Source organism: Lissotriton helveticus, chromosome 3_1 (genome assembly GCF_964261635.1).
Source record: "Lissotriton helveticus chromosome 3_1, aLisHel1.1, whole genome shotgun sequence".
NCBI classification, from domain to species: Eukaryota; Metazoa; Chordata; class Amphibia; order Caudata; family Salamandridae; genus Lissotriton; species Lissotriton helveticus.
This window is the reverse complement of record NC_136061.1, coordinates 488668452-488689306: the sequence shown is the minus strand read 5'-3', so window position 1 is coordinate 488689306 and position 20855 is coordinate 488668452. Positions and strand designations below refer to the sequence as shown.

The 20855-nt window shown below is 44.1% G+C and overlaps 1 protein-coding gene across 4 annotated transcripts in view; it reads right to left on the bottom strand.

Annotated features, from left to right (window-relative positions):
• ANKAR (ankyrin and armadillo repeat containing) overlaps positions 1-20855 on the bottom strand; it is a 1199016-nt gene that overhangs the window by 893928 nt on the left and 284233 nt on the right. For all 4 annotated transcript variants that reach the window (XM_078680368.1, XM_078680367.1, XM_078680369.1 and 1 more), the window contains one exon: positions 984-1124. In XM_078680368.1, the coding sequence (XP_078536494.1) occupies positions 984-1124 (141 nt within the window). The remainder of the gene's footprint in view (positions 1-983; positions 1125-20855) is intronic.

Here is a 20855-nt window from a genome sequence, read left to right as displayed (position 1 = left end):
TGTGAACGCGTGACAGCTCATGGAGGGCAGAACCGGACCGAAGCCCAGCCGTCCACGGCAGAGCGACGCATCTTTGGTTTTTATTAATTTATTTCTCATGCTGCACCCGCCCCGGTGCCAGCTTGAATGGCGGGCGCGGGACAATTAAAGATGGCAGCCAGCGGCGCGAGGGCCGCCAGTGATAATATATGCAGATTTTATGCAGAGCAGCCGCGCGCCTTTTTAATTCCAAGACATGTCGGTGGTCGAGGTGGTCTGCTAACCAGGGGGTGGGTGCCGCGCCCCATCCGTCTCTGCCACCACCAGGATATGTATTCGGGGCCAGTTGATGGAGGGCGGTCCTTCTATTGGGGCGGAGGGGGTAAGGGGCTGGCGACGGAGGGGATGGGGCGAGCTATGAGAGAGCAAGTGCCTGGGGGTAGCTAGATAGGTGGAGTGTGCTGAGAAACACGAACATACATTTATATATACACCCATGTGTGCAGGAGAGACACGAACATTCATTCATGTGTACACCTATGTGTGCAGGAGAAACACGAACATTCATTCATGCATTAACGCATAAGTGCAGGAGCCGCGCGGCCGTAAAATGAAAAAAAAAACTTGAGTGGTGACGCGAGTTGTGCGCACGCGCACAACGGGAAAAAGTGCTGTGCTCGTCGCGCGCCCTTGTGCGCGTTCTAGCAAGCTGGTGGATGGCAAGGTAGCGCTTTTCAAAGCAGCTACTAAATGTCTTGCCAGAGCATCCATGCGCTGACTCTAGCGAGACCTAAAAATACTGAGCAGTACTACTTAGTACCAGTTAGTATTATTGACATACTCTGTTTCAGATGCATGGTACATTTAATTAGGAAATAGAAATTCCTCATTTAATTAATTAGGGGGCCTGAAGAGAAAATACATCAATCTGCAATAATCTCCTGATCAAAGTATGTAGTTTTGGAATTCAAAATGTAAATGCATTTCTTCTGAACACAACTCACCAAGTATTTCCATTGACTTTGACCTGTCCTCAGCAGAACGTTTTCCTGAAAGGACGACTATTGACTTTGACTTGTCCTCAGCAGAACGTGTTCCTGAAAGCATATCCATTGGCTTTGACTTGTCCTCAGCAGAACGTTTTCCTGAAAGCAAACATACAACGCTATATCAATTTTACTTCAACAAAAGCTTACGATATTATTCTTCCCGTAGCCAGTAATGACAATTTACACTGTATATTTGGTGGTATAAATGTATTAAACACATATTTGGGTCTCGTGTGTGCACGTTCTCGATGCTGTTAATTTATATTTTTTATTATTTTCAAACACATATGACCTGGTACGGTCAGTATGGCTCCAATTCAGAAAATCAGAGTCCTTCTGACTGAAAAATTGCATTTTTTAACACACCAAACCAAATTTGTGATTCAGGAAGATGTTACCGAATCGCAATTTGGGAATAGATACCGAAGCAGTATCTGGATGGGGCGTGTTGAGGGCGTCCCCTCTGGGAATTGATTCCTTTAGGGATGTTTTAATGTTTTGCAACGGAAATCCATTCACAAAACTTTAATATCTTATTATCTCCTCAAGGGAGATTTTAAGCCACCCGCAAACGGGAAGGGGTGAATGTTCACAAAAAATGTTTTAGGAGGAGGCAGTTGTCCATGGGACTACTGCCTGCTTCGAAAAAGGTCTATGTGATGTTTCATTGTTTTTTTTTTTAACGCAGGCTGTTTTTTAAGGAAGACTGAGGGCTTTTTAAATAAATGATTACTTTATTTAAAAGCAATCACAGACATGGTGGACTGCTAACCCCAGAAGGCCACCAAGCATGTGAATGTAGCCAATCGTAGTGAGTCGCAATTTACAACCTACTATATGCATATTAATGAGGTAGGTGGGCTAATTGCGACTACTTCTTCAGAACTCATTTTATACATTCAATTTAAGAAACTGCAAATTGCAATCTGTTATAGGTAACAATTTTCTCTTTCCTATATTAAATCTTTCTACGTGATTGCCCAAGTAAGGTAAATACAATAACAGTCAGTAATGGTGATATTAACTAAGCAAGTCTAATCAGTATAATAAAGAAGAAAGTACAACACTGTCATCAGACTTTTTAAATGCTACATATCATGTGAAGCACTGAACAAAAAGAACAACAAGATATTTGTTATTCATTTTGAAGTTTATCCAGAAAATGATCTCAAGTGGTGTGTTTCGTGCCACCATCCTGCTACCTTCCCCATGAGTCTCTGTTTGGACCCTTTTTACAGCTTTACCGTTCCAGATATCGCGTCAACACCCCTGAGAAAAGAAGAGTAGGTTAAGGGATCTGTCCGCAATGCAAACTTGTGATTTGCCAACACCAATCGTAATGCCAGAAATTTGAGCATCAATCTACTTTATTTAATCTAAAAAACGTTTGAGTTGAGTGAAGTGCCATCAAATATGGAGAAAATCAACTGGCTCAGTGATACATTTCCGAAAAATCCGAAGCGTTTTTGAGGCAATTTCTGACATCAGTTATTCAAGTTTGCAGGCTATGAAGTGAAAGTGTTTGGATGTAAGAGAGCTAGATTTCAGATGGATTTTGCATTACAAGTGCAGCACATGGATTCATAGTTCACAGACAGCCTCTAAGACAAAAATACTGACATTTTGGTCAGGGTGGTTCACCTCATGTAATGATTACAAAAGTAAGTGTCAAACTCTCCAGCAAGGGGTGCAGGCCATCAGAGTGGTCTATATTAAGGCTACTGGGACTCATGCCAAAATGTTTTCTCAAAGAGTTGTCATTTGGTAGAAATTGTATTTTTCCAAGGAATCTTGATTCTAGGGAAAGGCCATTAAACAGGCAGATATGACAGAACAACTTTGGGGACTTGCATTGCAAATTATGTTTTCTTTGAGTTCCACTAATGTCTCAAAATGTAACAACCAGTTTATGCTTGGCTTTCAGCAGTAGCTTGCAGCTTATGGATGGAGTTGCCCAGGCTACTGGATGACCATGCCAATCACAAGGTTATTTAGCTTGTGTTCACAGAGTGGGGAGCCAGACTTCCTACCACAAAGCATGACTCTAATTAGCCTCTACCCAGTAGTTTGAGTGTATTATTCCCTAATCAGCATCCTGAAGAACTTGATCACTTGTAGTAGGTATGTCTCATTTTTTTTTGTAAAACTAGGACAGTGCACCCCAGTCTAGTTTCTGACACCTTGTTAAGCAAGGTTAGCTGTAGAAAATGGCGATCCATATAAATTCACAAAGTATTAATTGCTCTGGTATTGAGATACGGTGCTTGTGAGGTATTGTGACCCCCCCCGCTCCCCAATATGTGATCCAAGACCACATAAATAATACAAAAGAAACCCTCCAGCACACGCCCACATATAATAACATAAACATCCTTTGACTGTAACTAGTAGTCTTTTTCTTTTATTCCTTTTGTGATCTTTTGTTCAGTTGTAATAATCTTTAGCCACAGAAAGCCAACACGTGTTTCGTTGCGCAATTGGAAATGTCCCGCGACTTTCTCAGGGCTATATGTTCTCTTGAGAGAATCCTTATAGTCAATTGTACTTCCATCCCACTATGTTCATGTTAGTTTTGTCTAATCCTCTTATCCTTTTTATTTTAACCTATTCCATGCGTCAGACGCGCGGGATCCGTCCAACTCAAAAGCAGTTGCAACGCTATGGCACTAGAAATCCCTCTGGTGCAGGCACCAGAGGAATTTCCTTTTCCCCTCAACAGACTCAAGAGCTGGGCAAGAGCTTCCCCAGCTCCCGAGGCACCAGTGAGGTATCATTTTACTTGCGAAACTGAGGGGAACGCTGTGTGGTAGGACATTTGTGCCGGCAGGTGAACCCACACAGAAATGTGTGGAAAATGTGATATTTTTCAGCTAAATTTGAGGTTTGCAGGGGATTCTGGGTAGAAAAATTGTAGGGAATCTAAGCAAGGCATACCTCCCTGGACTCCCACGGGAGTCTAGTTTTCAGAAATGTGTTGGTTTGGTAGGTACCCCTAGATGGCTGCCGAGCCCAGGGCCAAAAATCCAGGTGCCCTCCTTGCCACACCAGGTTGTTTTGTGATAGGCAATTTTGATATCTCCACAATACGTTTTGGGGGCTTCCGTGCCGTGGGCACTTGGTCCACCCACACGAGTGAGGTTCCATTTTTATCGGGAAACCTGAAGGAATACTGGGTGGTAGGATATTTGTTTCAGCCAGGTGATCCCACCACTTTCCCAAACAGAAAAATAACAAAAATTGGATTTCTGTCAGCTAAATGTGAGGTTTCCAGGGGATTGTGGGTAAGAAAGCGTTGGGGGGTCCATGCAAGCCATCCCTCCCTGGACTACCCCGGGTGTCTAGTTTCCAGAAATGTGTGGGTTTGATAGGTTTCCCCTAGATGGCTACCAAACCTGGAGCTAAACACCCAAGAGATCACCTTTCAAAACCAGGTTGTTTTGTGATAGGTCATTTTGATGTCGCCACACTACGTTTTGGGCCCTTCCCTGCCATGGGCACTTGGCCCACACACACAAGTGAGGTACCATTTTTATGGGGAGCCTTAGAAGAATGTGGGGTTGGTGAAAGTTTGTTGATCTACGCAGATTCCAGAACTTTCATTCACATAAATGTAAGGAAAATGTGTTTCTTTTACAAAGTTTGAGATTCTGGGTAACAGAACCTGGTGAGAGCCCCACAAGTCACCCTATCTTGGATTCCCCTGGGCATCTAGTTTTAAAAAATGTATAGTTTGCTAGGTTTCCCTAGGTGCTGGCTGAGCTAGGGTTAGAAATCCACACCTAGGCACTTTGCAAAAAAAAAAAAGGGTCAGTTTTCACTGTGAAAATGTGATGTGTCCATGTTGCGTTTTGGGCCGTTTCCTGTCGTGGGCACTAGGCCTTCCTACACAAGTGAGGTACCATTTTTATCAGGAGACTTTAGGGAATGTGGGGTAGGGGGAAGTTTGTGGGTCCACACAGATTTCAGAACTTTCCATCTCAGAAATGTGAGGGAAATGTTTTTGTTTTGACAATGTTTAACATTTGCAAAGGATTCTGGGTAACAGAACATGGTGAGGACCACACAAATCACCCATCCTGGATTCCCCTGCGTGTCTAGTTTTAAAAAATGCATAGGTTTGCTAGGTTTCCTGTTAGACTTGGATTTTTCAGCTGGTTTACCCGCAGGCTTTTTGGCCTCCTGGTGTTGACCCTGTTTTTGTTGGTTTTAGGACTCTGGGCACTTTACCACTGCTAGTCAGTGCAAAAGTGCATATACTCTCCCTGAAAATTGGGTTTATGGATTGGTGATTCCATGACTGGCATATTTGGTTTACTGGTAAGTCCCTAGTACAGTGCACTGCGTGTGCCCAGGGCCTGTAAATCAAATGCTACTAGTGGGACTGCAGCACTGATTGTGCCACGCACATGAGCAACCTGTAATTGTAATTCAGACATGCCACTGCAGTGTCTGTGTGCAGTTTGTAACTGCCTTGTCGACCTGGCAAGTGCACCCACTTGCCAGGTTCTAATCTTCCCTTTTCTTACATATAAGTGACCCCTAAGGGAGGCCCAAGGTACTGTGTATGTTAAAGTTAGGACATGCACTGGTGTATATGACATGTCCTTGTAGTGTATTATAGTGTGTTTAGTTTTTCACTATGGAAAGGCTATCTATCCCATAGACTAGAATGGGAATTTAATTATGACATATTATAAATATAACTTCGCAATAGGACAAAATAGAAAGCTGGAGTTTAAAATGCCTGAACTCAGAATATAAAAATGCATCTTTTATTATATTGTGTGTTGGAAAATACCACTTTTAGAAAGTGGGTATTTTCTTGCTCAGCCATCCGGTGTGCCTCTGCTGGTTTGTGGATTGACTGTCTGGCTTTGTAGTGACAGGGTCTGGGAATGTGCATTCTCTCAGACGGCCACCGGGGATGGGGGGTTCATGTGTGTCCTTCCATTCCTGAATGAGTCAGGGCTGGGCTGACTAGACCTGGGATGCATATTGAGTAGTAGGAGGAGTTTTCACTGACACCTGAATAGGCCTGGTCAGCATTTAGAGAGAGAAAGGAGATTTCCCTTGCACCTGAATAGGCCCTGTCTGCCTTGGACAATGCTGTCTCCACCTCCTGTCAGGAAGCAGCACCAGAGAGGACAGAACTGGTTTTGTATGGACAAAGAGCTTCTCTGCACCAAGAGAACAAAGGAATTTGCTGAATAAATATTAGAGACCAGACCCCAGTATATTAGACTACTGCTGAACTAAGGAGCCTGCCAGGGAGAAGAACTGGCAAAGCTGTCAGAAGAAACTGCCACTTTGCTGCACGCTCTGCTGTGTTGGCCTGATGTTTGCTGCTTCTGTCTTAGGCAGGGAAAGGACTGGACTGTACTCTCATCATCCTGCTGTTAGAGTTTTCTCCAAGAGCTCCTGTTGGAAGTCTCAGGGAGATAAAAGACTTCAGAGAACTTGCTGGAATCAAGGAACCAGCCAAGCATGAGAGCTGGAAGATCTACCAGGAAGAGTACTGCCCCTTTGCTGTGTTGTTGCTAAGTTGGGTTGGCCTGCACTTGCTGCTTCTACCTTGGGCAGTGAAAGGACTGGACTTTCTTCACTTTGTCTGAGTATCTCCAAGGGCTTGAAGAAGAGCTTGCCTTCTATTCTAAAGTCTCAGGGACTGCAAAGACTTCACCAACCTCTGGGTACCGCTTCTGGAACCATTGTTTCAGTTGCCGCAGAGAAGGGAAAAGCAACCGACTCCATCATTGGCTCAATGTCCTGAAGGCACCGCAGCATCTCGCACCACAACCCTGGTCTCACCGACAACAACTAACACCGCTACCACTGAGCCGCTGCTTGCAGCATGACCTGTGGGACAGCACCGCTTTGCTTCACTTTGCCGCCCTGGTCTCACCGACGCCAGCTTCCCGCAATATAGCTCTGTCACCTGCCCGTGATCTGTCAGCACTGCATCGAGCACAGCCTTCAGTCCGCAACACAGCCCTGGTCTCACCGACGGCTCTGGACAACCATCACCGAGCCGCTGCCCGCACGTGCCTTGAGGGCACTGCTCGCTGCACTGCTTCACTTCACATCACAACCGTGACGGTTGCCACGACCGGCTCGCACCAACATGTCGGCCGCAACACAAAAGGTTCTGTTTACAAATCTACAGAAACCCCCGACCGACGGGGTCAGATGGAACGGTTGGATTCAGTTGTTTTCAGTATCGTGGTAGCCCGGGACGTAGCTACAGACTCGGACGAACTGTGTTTTTGAGATATTTCTGCAAAGTATATATTTTAAGTACTGTATGTTGGATTCTTATCGTTTTGGTCTTGTTTTGGATATATCAAAATATTGGATATTTTTCTAAACTGTTGTGGTGTCCTTTTGTAGTATTTTTACTGTATTACTGTTGGTTATGTGCAAATGCTTTACACTCTGCCTCTGAGATAAGCCTGACTGTTCGTGTCAAGCTACCAAGTGGTCGAGCAGGGATTATTTTAGGAGTGTAACTCCCTTACCCTGACTATGAAGAAGGGACCCTACTTTGACAAAGGTACCTCTCACTGCCAACTAGAGACCCCCATTTCTAACATTTCCCTATGTGCTTGCTGATCCCTATGTGGAACGCCACATCCATGCTCATCTTTCAAAATTTGTAACAGACAACAACCTGCTACACCCTTCCCAATTGGGATTTCGCCCCGGTTTCTCCACGGAGACGACCCTGTTGGGCGTTACGGATAATCTGCGTCTGCTCTTAGATCGAGGAGAAACAGTTGCGCTGATCTTACTCGATCTCAGCGCAACTTTTGATACTGTGTTACACAGTATCCTTCTTAAATCCCTCGCTGCCATTAGCATTGGAAACAAAGCATTGGACTGGCTCGCATCCTTCCTGTCTAAGTGCACTTTTCAGATTTTCTCCAAGTCATCGTCTTCTAAGTGTCATCCATCCCCTCATGGGGTACCCCAAGGGTCTATTCTTAGTCCTCTTCTTTTTAATTTATATGTCACACCTTTAGCTTATGTTGCACAATGTTCTGGATTAAATCTTTTTTCTTATGCCGACGACTCACAAATTGTTTTTTCACTGTCTCAAACTGATCCCACGGCTCTCTCCCCTCTGCAAACAGGACTCTGCAAAATATCCGAATGGATGAACGACAACTTACTCAAATTAAACAGCGGAAAGACGGAGGTTCTGATTCTTGGTAACAAACCTGATCTCTGGAACCTGAGTCACTGGCCAACTACCATGGGTCCCATCCCAATTCCATCTGAACAAGTAAGTAATCTGGGTGTAATTCTTGACAGGGGACTATCCATGAAAGATCAGGTCAACAGAGTCACAGCTACCTGTTTTACCATTCTACATTAGCTGAGCAAAATCTGCTGGATGCTCCCCAAAAACACCCAGAGATCTGTTGTGAATGCCTTGGTGACCTCCAGATTGGATTACGGCAACGTGCTCTATCTGGGGTACTCAAAGGCCGTCACACGGCGTCTTCAGCTGGTACAAAATGCTGCAGCTCGGCTTCTTTGTGGCTGTCATAAATGGGACCACATTACAGAACGCCTGAGAGAGCTGCATTGGCTTCTGGTTGAAAACCGGATAAAATGTAAAGCTCTATGCTTCATGCACAAGATCAAAATCGGATCAGCACCCCTCTACCTTCAGGCCCTTGTCAGCCCCTATCTTCCTACTCGTGTTCTCCGTTCTTCATCCCTTCATCTTTTTAATGTACCGAAGTTCAAACTTACCAAAATGGGCGGTAGTTCCTTTGCGAACCTAGGACCCAGACTATGGAATTCCCTTCCGCTGGCCCTACGGATGGAACACTGTCACATGCGATTTCGCAGAGCAGTGAAGACCTGGCTCTTCAATCTTTAAATCTTCTGCCTTATGTTATTGATCTGTCTCTTAGCGCCGGGAAACCCGATGGGGTAGCTGTCGCGCTCAATAAATTCAATTAATAATAAATCTAGGGTTCAAAATCCACAGCTAGGCTCTGTTATCACTGTGAAAATGGTGTGTGTCAACTGTGCGTTTTGGGCCATCTCCTGTCATGGGCACTAGGCCTACCCACACAAGTGAGGTGCCATTTTTATCAAGAGACTTTGGGGAAATGAGGGGTGGGTGGACGTTTGTGGATCCACACAGATTCTACAATTTTTCATCACATAAATGTGAGGAAAATGTGTTTCTTTTTTTAAAGTTTGAGGTTTGCAAGGGATTCTGGGTAACAGAACATGTCACCCCATCCTGGATTTCCCCGGGTGTCTAGTTTTAGAAAATGAATAGGTTTGCTAGGTTTCCCTAGGTGCCGGCTAAGTAGAGTTCAAAATCCACAGCTAGGCACATTGCAAAAAAAGGGTCCTTTTTCACTGGAAGAATTTGGTGTCCATGTTGCGTTTTGGGCAGTTTCCTGTCGCGGACACTAAACCTACCCACACAAGTGAGGTAGCATATTTATCAGGAGACTTGGGGGAACACAGAATAGTAGAACAAGTGTTATTACCAATTGACTTTCTTTGCATTTCTGCCTTCCTAATGTATGTATGAATAATAACCTCTAATTCACCTGCTTGTATGGGTACCCACAATTTTGGAGATGTGCAAAAACTCTATTTTTTGTTCTAATTTGGGAAATATAGTGATTTCCTTGGTGCCTATTTTTCACTCTTTATATTTTACCAAATGAATTGCCAGGTACAGAATAAAAAAAACATTGCAAGGCACAGCTCAGTTATTGGCTATGGGTTCCTCGGGTTTTTGGTGAACCTACAAGTCCTATATATCCCCACAACCTGAAGGGTCCAGTGGATGTAACGGTATATTGCTTTAAAAAATCAGTCATACCTAGAAGAAGTTACAGGTGAAAACGTTGGCATAAATGGCCGTTTTTTTCAACTCAATTTCAATATTTTCTATTTTCATAATTTTCTATTAAAAATACTTGAAGAACTACACAAATGACCCCTTGCTGAATTAAGAAATGTGTCTAATTTTCAGAAAGGTATAGCTTTCTGGGATCCATTATTGGTTCACCCCCATTTCTACCACTAACTTGGAAGGAGGTTGAAAGCACAAAAAATAGGAAAAATAGGCAATATCCCAGTAAAATGCCAAAATTGCATAGAATATGTTGGTTTTCTGGCAAAAGTCTGCTTGTCCATGAAAGCTGAGAAGATATTAATCCCAGCACCACAAACCCTTTGTTGATGCCATTTGCAGGGAAAAGATCAGATGCTTTCTTCTGCAGCAATTTGTGTCTCATTAAAAAAAAAAAACACGAAATGTAGCTGCATTTTGGCTCATTTCTGGGTCCCCCAAGAGAATCCACAAACCCTGGGTACCCCTAGAATTCTCAGGGTATTGTAAAAAAAAAGACCTACATGTGATGTGGATACCTTATGTGGACAAACAGTAACAGGGGCATAAGCGCAAACTCCCAAAATAGCCAAAAAAAAGGCTTAGCACGGGGTAAAGGGCTAGCAGCGAAGGGGTTATGATGGTCTTCTCCCGTTGAGAATTTTTAATGGGTGTGTATATTTTCAGTTTAAAACTCCACAGGTAAGTCAATTTCAGCCTTGTACTGGTACGCCGAGTCTCTATCTGTCTGAGCTGCAGCGAGTACGGTTATAGTTATCATTTCAGATAGTGAAGATATTTTTCCTGGTACATGAGACTCGCAAAATACTGAGAAGGGTTAAACTAGAGAAAGCCCTAGGCTAGGACAGGTGACTTTAGGTCACTTTATAAGAAGGACAAAGAAAAATCTTTCAACATCCACTCTACATTGAATGTCATGTTGTACGCTTAAAAAATAAAAAGCCTAAAACATTTTAAAAGTGGATAAAAGAATACATAGGAGGACCCCCTCTGGGGCAATAGAAGGGTGTAAGGGAATTCAGAACTAATTCGGCTAAACTGTAAGTGCTATAGACATGGGGGACTCATAAAGGAGTAATCTTGGAGCTCTACAGAATCTTGCAGACTCTGCCTTTTCAAATCCCATAGCTTTATATCTAAAGAAATAATGGCCACTTAGATTGTGCTGGACTGGGCTTTTTCTGCTGCAGGGTCACCCCAAACCTTTTTTGCTTTCACATCTCCTATTTGTGCTGAATTCATTGTTTTGGCCTTAGTACTCTGTGCAGTTTAATACTGCTAACCAGTGTTACCGTGCTTGTGCTCACTCCCTAAAACATGGTAAGATCGGCTTACACCAAATTGGCATACTTAATGTATTTATATGTCCCTAGTAAAGTGGTATACCATATACCAAGGACCTGTAAAGTTAATGCTAGTAGTGGGCATGCAGCACTTTGGTGCCACCCACTCTGTTAGCCCCTTAAAGCATGACCCAGGTCTGCAATAGCAGATTGGACGCAGTTTTTAACTGCCAAGTCCACTTGGCAAAATAACCGCCTTGCCAACCTTTAATTCCCCTCTTATAACACACGTCACCCCAAGGTAGGCCCCAGGAAGCCCATGTGGCAGGGTGCATTGTAATTAAAAGCGCGGACATATAATTTTAAGTGTGACATGTCCTGGTAGTGAAAAACTCCTAAATTAATTTTTCACTACAGTGAGGCTTATTTTTACCATAGGATAACATTGGGTGGCCTTACTACATCTAATAAGTGCTAACTCTTGAGTGCGAGCAAGTGGGACTCTCATGTTTGGTGTCTGAGAAATTTTAATTTAAAATCCTCTTTAATGGTTAAGTCAGAATTTAAGTCACAGTTATGAAATGCCACTATTAGAAAGTTATACAAAAGGGGATGATGGGCGTAGCGTTTGAGCAAATCAAACACTCACCCCCAGTCAATTGATCTGGGTTTAATCCATCACCATTCTTTAGCCCACTCAGCCACCCCATTTCAGACATGGCTATATGCAAATCAGTCTGACCCTGTGCCTCATGGGAACAGTCCAGCCCGAACTGCCAAGCCATGTCTTCCATGGACCGGAAACAAGCATCCTGGGACCGGTTTCGGATTCATAATCCTCATCAGCCAGGCTATCTTGAATCCAGTGGCCAAGTGAGCAAGGGACTCACGTCTGAGCATACCCTGCCACACTTAGGGCGAACAAAGCGATACAAAAGGGGATGATGGGCGGAGCGTTTGAGCAAATCAAACACTCACCCCCAGTCAATTGATCTGGGTTTAATCCATCACCATTCTTTAGCCCACTCAGCCACCCCATTTCAGACATGGCTATATGCAAATCAGTCTGACCCTGTGCCTCATGGGAACAGTCCAGCCCGAACTGCCAAGCCATGTCTTCCATGGACCGGAAACAAGCATCCTGGGACCGGTTTCGGATTCATAATCCTCATCAGCCAGGCTATCTTGAATCCAGTGGCCAAGTGAGCAAGGGACTCACGTCTGAGCATACCCTGCCACACTTAGGGCGAACAAAGCGATACAAAAGGGGATGATGGGCGGAGCGTTTGAGCAAATCAAACACTCACCCCCAGTCAATTGATCTGGGTTTAATCCATCACCATTCTTTAGCCCACTCAGCCACCCCATTTCAGACATGGCTATATGCAAATCAGTCTGACCCTGTGCCTCATGGGAACAGTCCAGCCCGAACTGCCAAGCCATGTCTTCCATGGACCGGAAACAAGCATCCTGGGACCGGTTTCGGATTCATAATCCTCATCAGCCAGGCTATCTTGAATCCAGTGGCCAAGTGAGCAAGGGACTCACGTCTGATCATACCCTGCCACACTTAGGGCGAACAAAGCGATACAAAAGACTGATTTGCATATAGCCGTGTCTGAAACAGACTGATTTGCATATAGCCGTGTCTGAAACAGACTGATTTGCATATAGCCGTGTCTGAAACAGACTGATTTGCATATAGCCGTGTCTGAAACAGACTGATTTGCAGATAGCCGTGTCTGAAACAGACTGATTTGCATATAGCCGTGTCTGAACTGGGGTGGCAGAGTGGGCTAAAGAATGTTTGATTGATTCAGATGCTCCGTCCATCACCACCCCCTTTTGTACCGCTTTTGGCCGCCATAAGTGTGGCAGGGTATGCTCAGACGTGAGTCCCTTGCTCACTTTGCCACTGGATTCAAGCAAGCCGGGCTGAAGAAGGCTGGAATGCCAGAAACCGGTCCTCGGAAGCTTGTTTCCGGTCTAGAAAAGACATGGCTTGGCAGTTCGGGCTGGACTGTTCCCATGAGGCACAGGGTCAGACTGATTTGCATATAGCCGTGTCTGAACTGGGGTGGCAGAGTGGGCTAAAGAACGGTGATGGATTAAACCCAGATCTTTTGACTGGGTGTGAGTGTTTGATTGATTCAGATGCTCCGTCCATCACCACCCCCTTTTGTACCACTATTAGAAAGTTGGCATTTTCGTGCCCTTACTACTTTTTAGGTATGTCTGAATGGGACATCAGTTGCAGGAAGAGGGGGTGGAGTAGAAACTTCACCTACTTCAGATAGGGACCCAAGCATAAAAATAGGACTCTTAGACCCACTATTCAGTTCACTTTCTGGACCTGTGAATGATTGAATGAATGAATGAAAAAACATTTATTTAGCGCATAGCTACCCGAGGGCATCCCAGTGCTAGTAGCAACACAGACAGTAAAAACTACTAAGCAACACTAAGGAAAAACCATGTTTTGAGAGATTTCGGGAAGGCCAAATGAATATGCTCAAGACGAATGTGAGGGGTAAGGGTATTCCGCAACCTGGCAGCTTTATAGGAAAACAGACGGTCCCCGCTTCTCGCCTTTTTTATCCTAGGAACTAAGTCGAGACGGAGGTTCTCCGAACGCAGGCACCTCTTCGAACGGTAGGGCAGAATAATGGACCGATTAATAGGAGGTACCTTCCCTGCTAATGTCTTGTGAACAATACAGAGAGCCTTGAATTTAATTCTCTGCTGTATGGTAAGCCAGTAGAGGGTATTGAGAGCTGGTTTCACGGATTGGCAATTCTGAATCCGAAGGAGCATACGCGCTGCACAGTTTTGCAGTCTGTAGCTTTGCGAAGGTGCCACGAGGAGCTCCTAAATAAAGAGCATTCCCGTAGTCCAGGCGGGAGAGAGTTATGGTCTGGACCATAAGTCTCCTTGCAAGGAAAGGTTTCCTAGGCATCCTAAGGATTTCATAACAATTAGCTGCCAATTTCAGGGCCTGATACTTGAAGTTCAGATCACGATTGAGCAAGATGCCCAGACTTTTAATCTGGTTCTTGGGAATGTGAGTGGGGCCAAGACAAACTGGCCACAACACTCCTACATTAAAAATAGGGGAATTACCTAGCAACATCAGCTCCATTCAGTTTCAAATATGAATGCTCCATCCACTTGGCCACATTCTCCAGGCAAGAGGCTAGGTCAGGACAGGAATTGTCAGAGTGGTTTGGGGCCAAAACGAGTTGTTTATCATCAGCATAGGTGACAATCTAGACCCCAAAATGGCGCACATTCTCTGCTAACGGGCTCCTGTATACATTAAACAGAGTGGGGCTCTGCAGTCCAGGATTGTCTTTGACTCTTCAACTATTGCTAAGAGGGCAGTTTCTGTACCCTGTTGGGGTCGGAAGCCAGTCAGTGAAGGGCGGAGGAGATTGTGAGACTCCAAAAATGTGGAGAGGACTGAGTTGACATGCTTCTCAACAATCTTACTGAGATCAGGGTTTTTTAGCAACGCCTTCTCCATCGCACTTTTCCATGGAGGGGGGGGACTACTCCAGTAGAGATAGAGGCGTTAATCAGCTCCAGTGTCACTGGAGAGACTGTTCCAGCAACTCGGTTCAAAATAGTGGTGGGTGCTGAATCTCTAGGCAAACCAGATTTTACCAGAGCCAAGGTAATTCTTAATGGCTTGAGGTCCAACGGAGGGATTTACACCAGACGGTGCTCACTGATCTGAGGCATGATGTCCAGACATAACGAACGGCTATGGCAAGCCGCCTGAGGAAAGGAAGTGTGAATAACTTGGATTTTGTTGTGCAAAAACTCTGCCAGTTTATAACAGCAAGAATAGGCATCATCAGTAGTAACTGGAGGTGAAGATGGTCTAAGAAGGTTTTTAGCAATGTGAATATGTTTGCGAGGAGAGTTAGATGCCAGGGTGATTCTTTCATCATAATATGAAGCTTGTGTAGATTTAATTGCCACTTTCTAGATTTTAATAGTCTGCCTGTATTTAAGTTTATTAAATAGGGAAAAGTCCTTTCTCCATATTCTTTCAAATCTTTTACAAATGTATTTAAACTCACAGAGCTTAGGGGAGTACCACGCCGTTCTGTTGGTCCCAGCTGTATTCTGAATCCACTTCTTAGGAAGGACCTGGTCTAATGAGGACTCAATCCATTCATTAAAATTATCATTAGCACTGGTAGGATTAGGATCAGGGGTCGGCCTGGTATTTTCCAGAGCTGAGATGCAGTGTTCTGGCGAGAGTTTAGACCATAAGCTGATGGACAGGGTAGGGCACATGGGAAACCAGGTAAGGGGAATCAGGAAATGGTCGGACCAAGGCACTGGAATAGACTCCCTTACCAATAACTAGTCAATATTAGAGGAAATGGGATCCAGTAAGTGGCCTTTCAAGTGGGTGTGACCAATAACTTTTTGTTTGAGTTGAATTCTGCCAAGTCATCAATCAACTCAGGGACGGCTAAATGAGAGGGGTCATCGAAATGGAGAGTAAGATCCCCTAACAGCGTAAAATTGGAGTGGGAGCTGGCTAAGTTGGCTACCATTTCAGAAAGAAGTATACAAAATTGTCCATATGCGTCGTGGACGGTAAATTAAAATACCAGAAAAGGTAAGAGTAGGTAAAAATCTTATTGCAAATGAGAGGTTTTCACAATCAGGTAATGGGCCTGCTGAAATGCTGCATTTAAGTTGACATTTATGTACAATAGTGATGCCGCCGCCTTTACCTGATTCCCAATCTTGCCTCTGAATTATGTAAACAGGAGGGAGGGCTTGAGCAAGGTCGGTGTATGACTCATTGTTGAGCCATGTTTCAGTTAAAACAGAGCTTCCGGGTGTTCTTCCTCAAATAGAATAAACATTTCTGCAAAGTGTATAGAAATTGACCTCCAGGAAGGAACGTTCCACACCTGTGGAAGAACTCCGAGAAGACTGCCTGCTTTTATGCTTACTGTGCACTTCAGAGGACTGCTGTGCTGCACCTAGTAGGACTGCTCTGCTGCCTGAAGCCTGCCTTAAACCCTCAGAGAGCTGCTCTGTTGCTTGAACCCTGTTCCACTTCTTGAACCCAGGACAAACAGAGTGACTCCAAGGGCTAGTAAGCTGGCCTCCTGATCACAACCTCAGCTACAGAAAAAGCTCTAACCATCTTGAACCACACTTGGACCCAGCCTGAGTGAGTCTTAACCTCACACAACTGGATCCTTGGTGGTGGTGTTAAAGGTGCTTACATAGTCATGTTTTGGCTCTGAAAAACAATTGGAGACTGGGACCAACCTGCTCCTCTATCCACCCAAGGTGCATCGCCGCTCGGTGTTACTTCGCAACAGCTCCTGCTATGTTCTTCTCTGCAGGAGCAAATCCTGTTCAGCGGTCCTTCGCAGAAGGGGTATCCGGCCTCGTAGCATTCTCGTCAGCTACAGCTCCAACCTCATCCCACTGGAGGTTTTCAACTTCCTAAAAAGAGACTAAGTCCGAACGACGGAATCTTCACCGAAACTTAATCTAGCGGCTCCCCGATGACTACGCTTCCTTCTCGGACATCACCTTTTCATAAAATGTCTTCTAAATCAGAAGGTAAGCGCTGACCAGGCCCAATCCACTTCTTGTATCCGACTAGCACTCCATTTTGGTCAGCCATATGTTTTTACTTAGAACCGGTCTTATGCAACTAGATGTCCGTGGTTGGTGCTTTGATCTTCTTAGGTGTTGGTTTTTACCTTAAACGTTAAAAATGCATAACTCTGATTCTAATGTTTGGAGTTTTGTTGTTTTGGTGTCACATGATTTAATAAAGTTTAATGTATTGTTCTCAATTTGACTGGGGGTTTTCTTAGATTGTGTTTTCACTTTATTACTGTTTGTGTGCTGCATAAATACTTTACACATTGCCTCTAAGTTTAGCCTGACTGTGCCAAGCTGCAAGTGGGTTAAGCACAAGTTAACGTTGTGACTTTTGTGGTTCACCCTGACAGGGATTGTGTCTGTTGTTTGAGCTGAGTTAACACCCCATTCAACCAGCAACCCAATTTCTCAGAGAGTGCAAGTAGACTACACTGATAAAGACTGGTTTGTTCTTCTCTGACACATGACAAATACCTACAAGAAGCCCAGCTGAAATTTCGATATTACAATTTTTTACATTAATGGCACTGGTCGCCAGAAAGATTGAGAGTTGCAGGATTGTTCCCAAGGACAGATTGCTGGCGATGTGCCGCACAGCAATATAGTGTATACAGTCTGGGAGTGCCAGCTACTGCAATATTAATGTATGGAGATATATAGGATGATAAAGGGTACATTAGATATAACAGGGGTATTAGTAGCCCAAGCAGCACTGTTGCTTGATAATTCAATGTTTCCAGAGATCATGTACTAAAATGGGTGATGGTTAACAACTGTGATGGAGGTAGATAAGCTCAGTATATTCAGACGATGGAGAACCTGTGTTTGCCCACAGATAGCCGGCACCAAGAAATGTTTCACATAGCTTCATATGAAAAAATAATGGACGAGTTGAAGCGGGTCTGGGGTGGCTTTCTTACAGAATAAGGAGGGGCACCAGCCCATGGATGCGAAAGGACAAAGGAAGTAAATTACATTTAGCTGCGAGACACACGTGAAGACGGGAAGGGGAGTGAAGGTCAAGAAATACCGATATTGAGAACCACCTGTAATAACCAGATAAGTAATTAACGATTCTTTCTGTTATCAGCCGATTTTGTTTAAGTAAAACTTTTATTATTACTCTCCGTTTTTGAAACGATGCATTGGGACGAAAATGGGCCTATCGGGGTTAATCGTTAACTCTATATTCATTTTACTGTTTGGAATGTACTGGGTACAGGAAAAATGAGAGGGTGGGAGGGAAACGAGGAAACGATGTTATAATGGGGAGTTCTATTTCCTGCAGACGTTTCGCAATATGTGCTCAACATCGATGAGTAACAAAAATAATTTGAATTTCTTTTTTATTCTGCAACAATGACAATAAAGAAAGCTATTAAAATGAAAATAAAATGACAGAGCAGGGCAAAAAAAAGAATAAATCCATTTCAATAGCTAATTTTGATTGTACCTATCAGTTTCATTATTCATTGTCAAATGTTACACGGTTGACACACAACGAAAAACTATGGCATGTCACAACTCGGTTGTTGGCTCTGGGTTTCATTACCAAACAATACATTTCTAGGACCAAAAGAGTCTGGAGGACTTAGCAGAATGTTATATGCTAGATGGGCCCTTAATACTAAAAGCTACTAACGTAAAGCTTGTAACAAATATATCTTATTTCTTCATTTATATTCACTGTTTTCACATTTAAATGATTAGTTCCTCAGGGAAAACCGTAGGAAAAAGTAACACAAATCTATCTGAATTCAGTGTGTTTTCCAGAAATGTATATCTTTCTTGGTTCACCAATGGCTTTCACACCGATTTCCTCCACAAATTGCCACTAGGTAGAAACTATAACACAAACTATTAACCCCTCACTACAAAAGTGTAAAAATAATGATTACAAATATTCTCTTTCTCTTGGTATGTCTGAACCTTGGTAAGAGGGTGATCTGAGCACAGCAAACCATATGTTTTCACACACATTTGCTTGTTGAGTGCCATATCTGTAATCATAATACAATTAATTTTTTTCTTTGGGATTCTACAATGCATCTTTTCACTTCTTCAGTGTCATACTCAACCACTTCACTGCTCTTCATCGAACCAGGATTCCCTTTGGAACTACCTCTCATTAATGAAAATGGGCTTTTGACAACAGTCTCATGAATTCTACTCCTGTGAGCCCAAAACAATTTCATCGGCCTATGACATGCCACCTTTATTGCAAAACACCTTTGATACTACGTTTCACCCTCTCAACAATACCATTCCCACTGGGATGATATAAAGCAGTAAACCGTTGTTGAATCCCATATGCCATAAGGTAATTCTTTATTTTATATGACTTAAATTGCACCCCATTGTCAGAAAGGATGATAGCTGGAAATCTGTCCCTTAAAAATATTTAATCCAAAAACGAAATTACTGTACTTGTGTTGATAAATTCTACAATACTGACCTCCAATCATCTTGAAAAAGTATTCAATAGAACTAAATATATTTTCATGAGCCACCTTGCCAAGTGATGGGTCCCATGATATCCAACGCAGTGACTTCCCTCTGTAGCTTTGGAAAACCCAAAGAGCCTAATGGTGGGTCTCATACGTGACGCACAATCTGACAAACCTTTCAATGTCCATGTCCAACTTGGGCCACCAATATAACTCCTTGAGCCTGTGTTTAGTGCGCGTAATGCCTGAATGACATTCATGACACAAATTAATAACCTTTTCTAGTAAATTCTTAGCAGGAATCACCTTGTCTCCATGTAGAACTAACGAATCACACACTTAATTCACTACGAACTTCCCAAAAACATAACACATAACACTATCCTATGTAGTAAATGCAATACGAAACACTCAACGGAGGTGAAAGAATGACACATCTTTGTGAGCCCATTCCTTTTGCTGCCTTCACTGCCTTCACTGCTTGACAGCCAACAGCAAGCCGCTTTCCCGTTGGGGGACTCCAAGCACTAGTGTTCCTAGCGCCAGGAGGCACTGCCGGCAATTACTGCGCCCGGAAGCGCATAAGAGTACCTGGGGCTCCTGAGGCTCCCGCAGCGCGGGACGCGTACAGACGCGCCTGGGTAAAGCCTAGGCCAAGGACAGGCCCATCTGCGCCCGTTCGAGACCAGAGGAGGCTGGGCTGGGCCTACCCTCTTGGATCTATTAATCGATCTTCATTGCCCTCAGGAATCCGTCTCCGCCAAGACCATCTACCACCTTGTCCCCTTACCAGCTCCTGTTTCAGCTCCAGGCTTCATCTGCAGCACTTACAACGCCTATCATTTCTACTGGTACAGTCTGCTCGGGATTAACTTGTTGGCCGTGGTGTTGGAGCATTAGTTATATAAGGGCCACAGTATCTAATGGGAAAGCGCGGGGTGCCTGCCTCAGGTGCTGTGGTGACCATGGACTCGTTCTTGCAGCGAGCAGCATCGGTGCTTGACAAGGAGATAGAACTGGTGAACTGGCGCCTCTCCAGATCTCCTGTAACCTCTCATCTTCCCCTGTCCACATGTGCACATTGTCCTGGGGCAGTATGAAGATCCATACAACAACTTGGGGATCCAAGACGTAGTCGGGCCAAACAGCCATTCAAGCGGTCAATAGGTACCCCTTACTCCGACCATTGTCATCAACAAACCTAGAGGGGTTAATGAAGATTAATCTAGGGGGCAAGCGTGGGCCAAGAGTGCTAGTCATCTTCTGAATTTATCAATCAGCAGACCAGACACTCGATGGAGACCTGTAGGTATTGAACACGCTTACCAAGGGTCAAGCACGAAAAGAAACGGCCAGCTACCTGGGGGGAAGGCAAAAAAGTCAAGGGCTGATCCGACACCCAATAACACTGCTGTCGAACGAGGGCGGACCAACGCAGATGTGACAAGCTTCTTAGAATCTTTACAGGACTTCTTGAAAGTCATGTTGGATACCAAGTTGGGCTCTATAATCCAGTGTTGACCTCGATTGAAAACAGCATATCTGAACTCAAAAG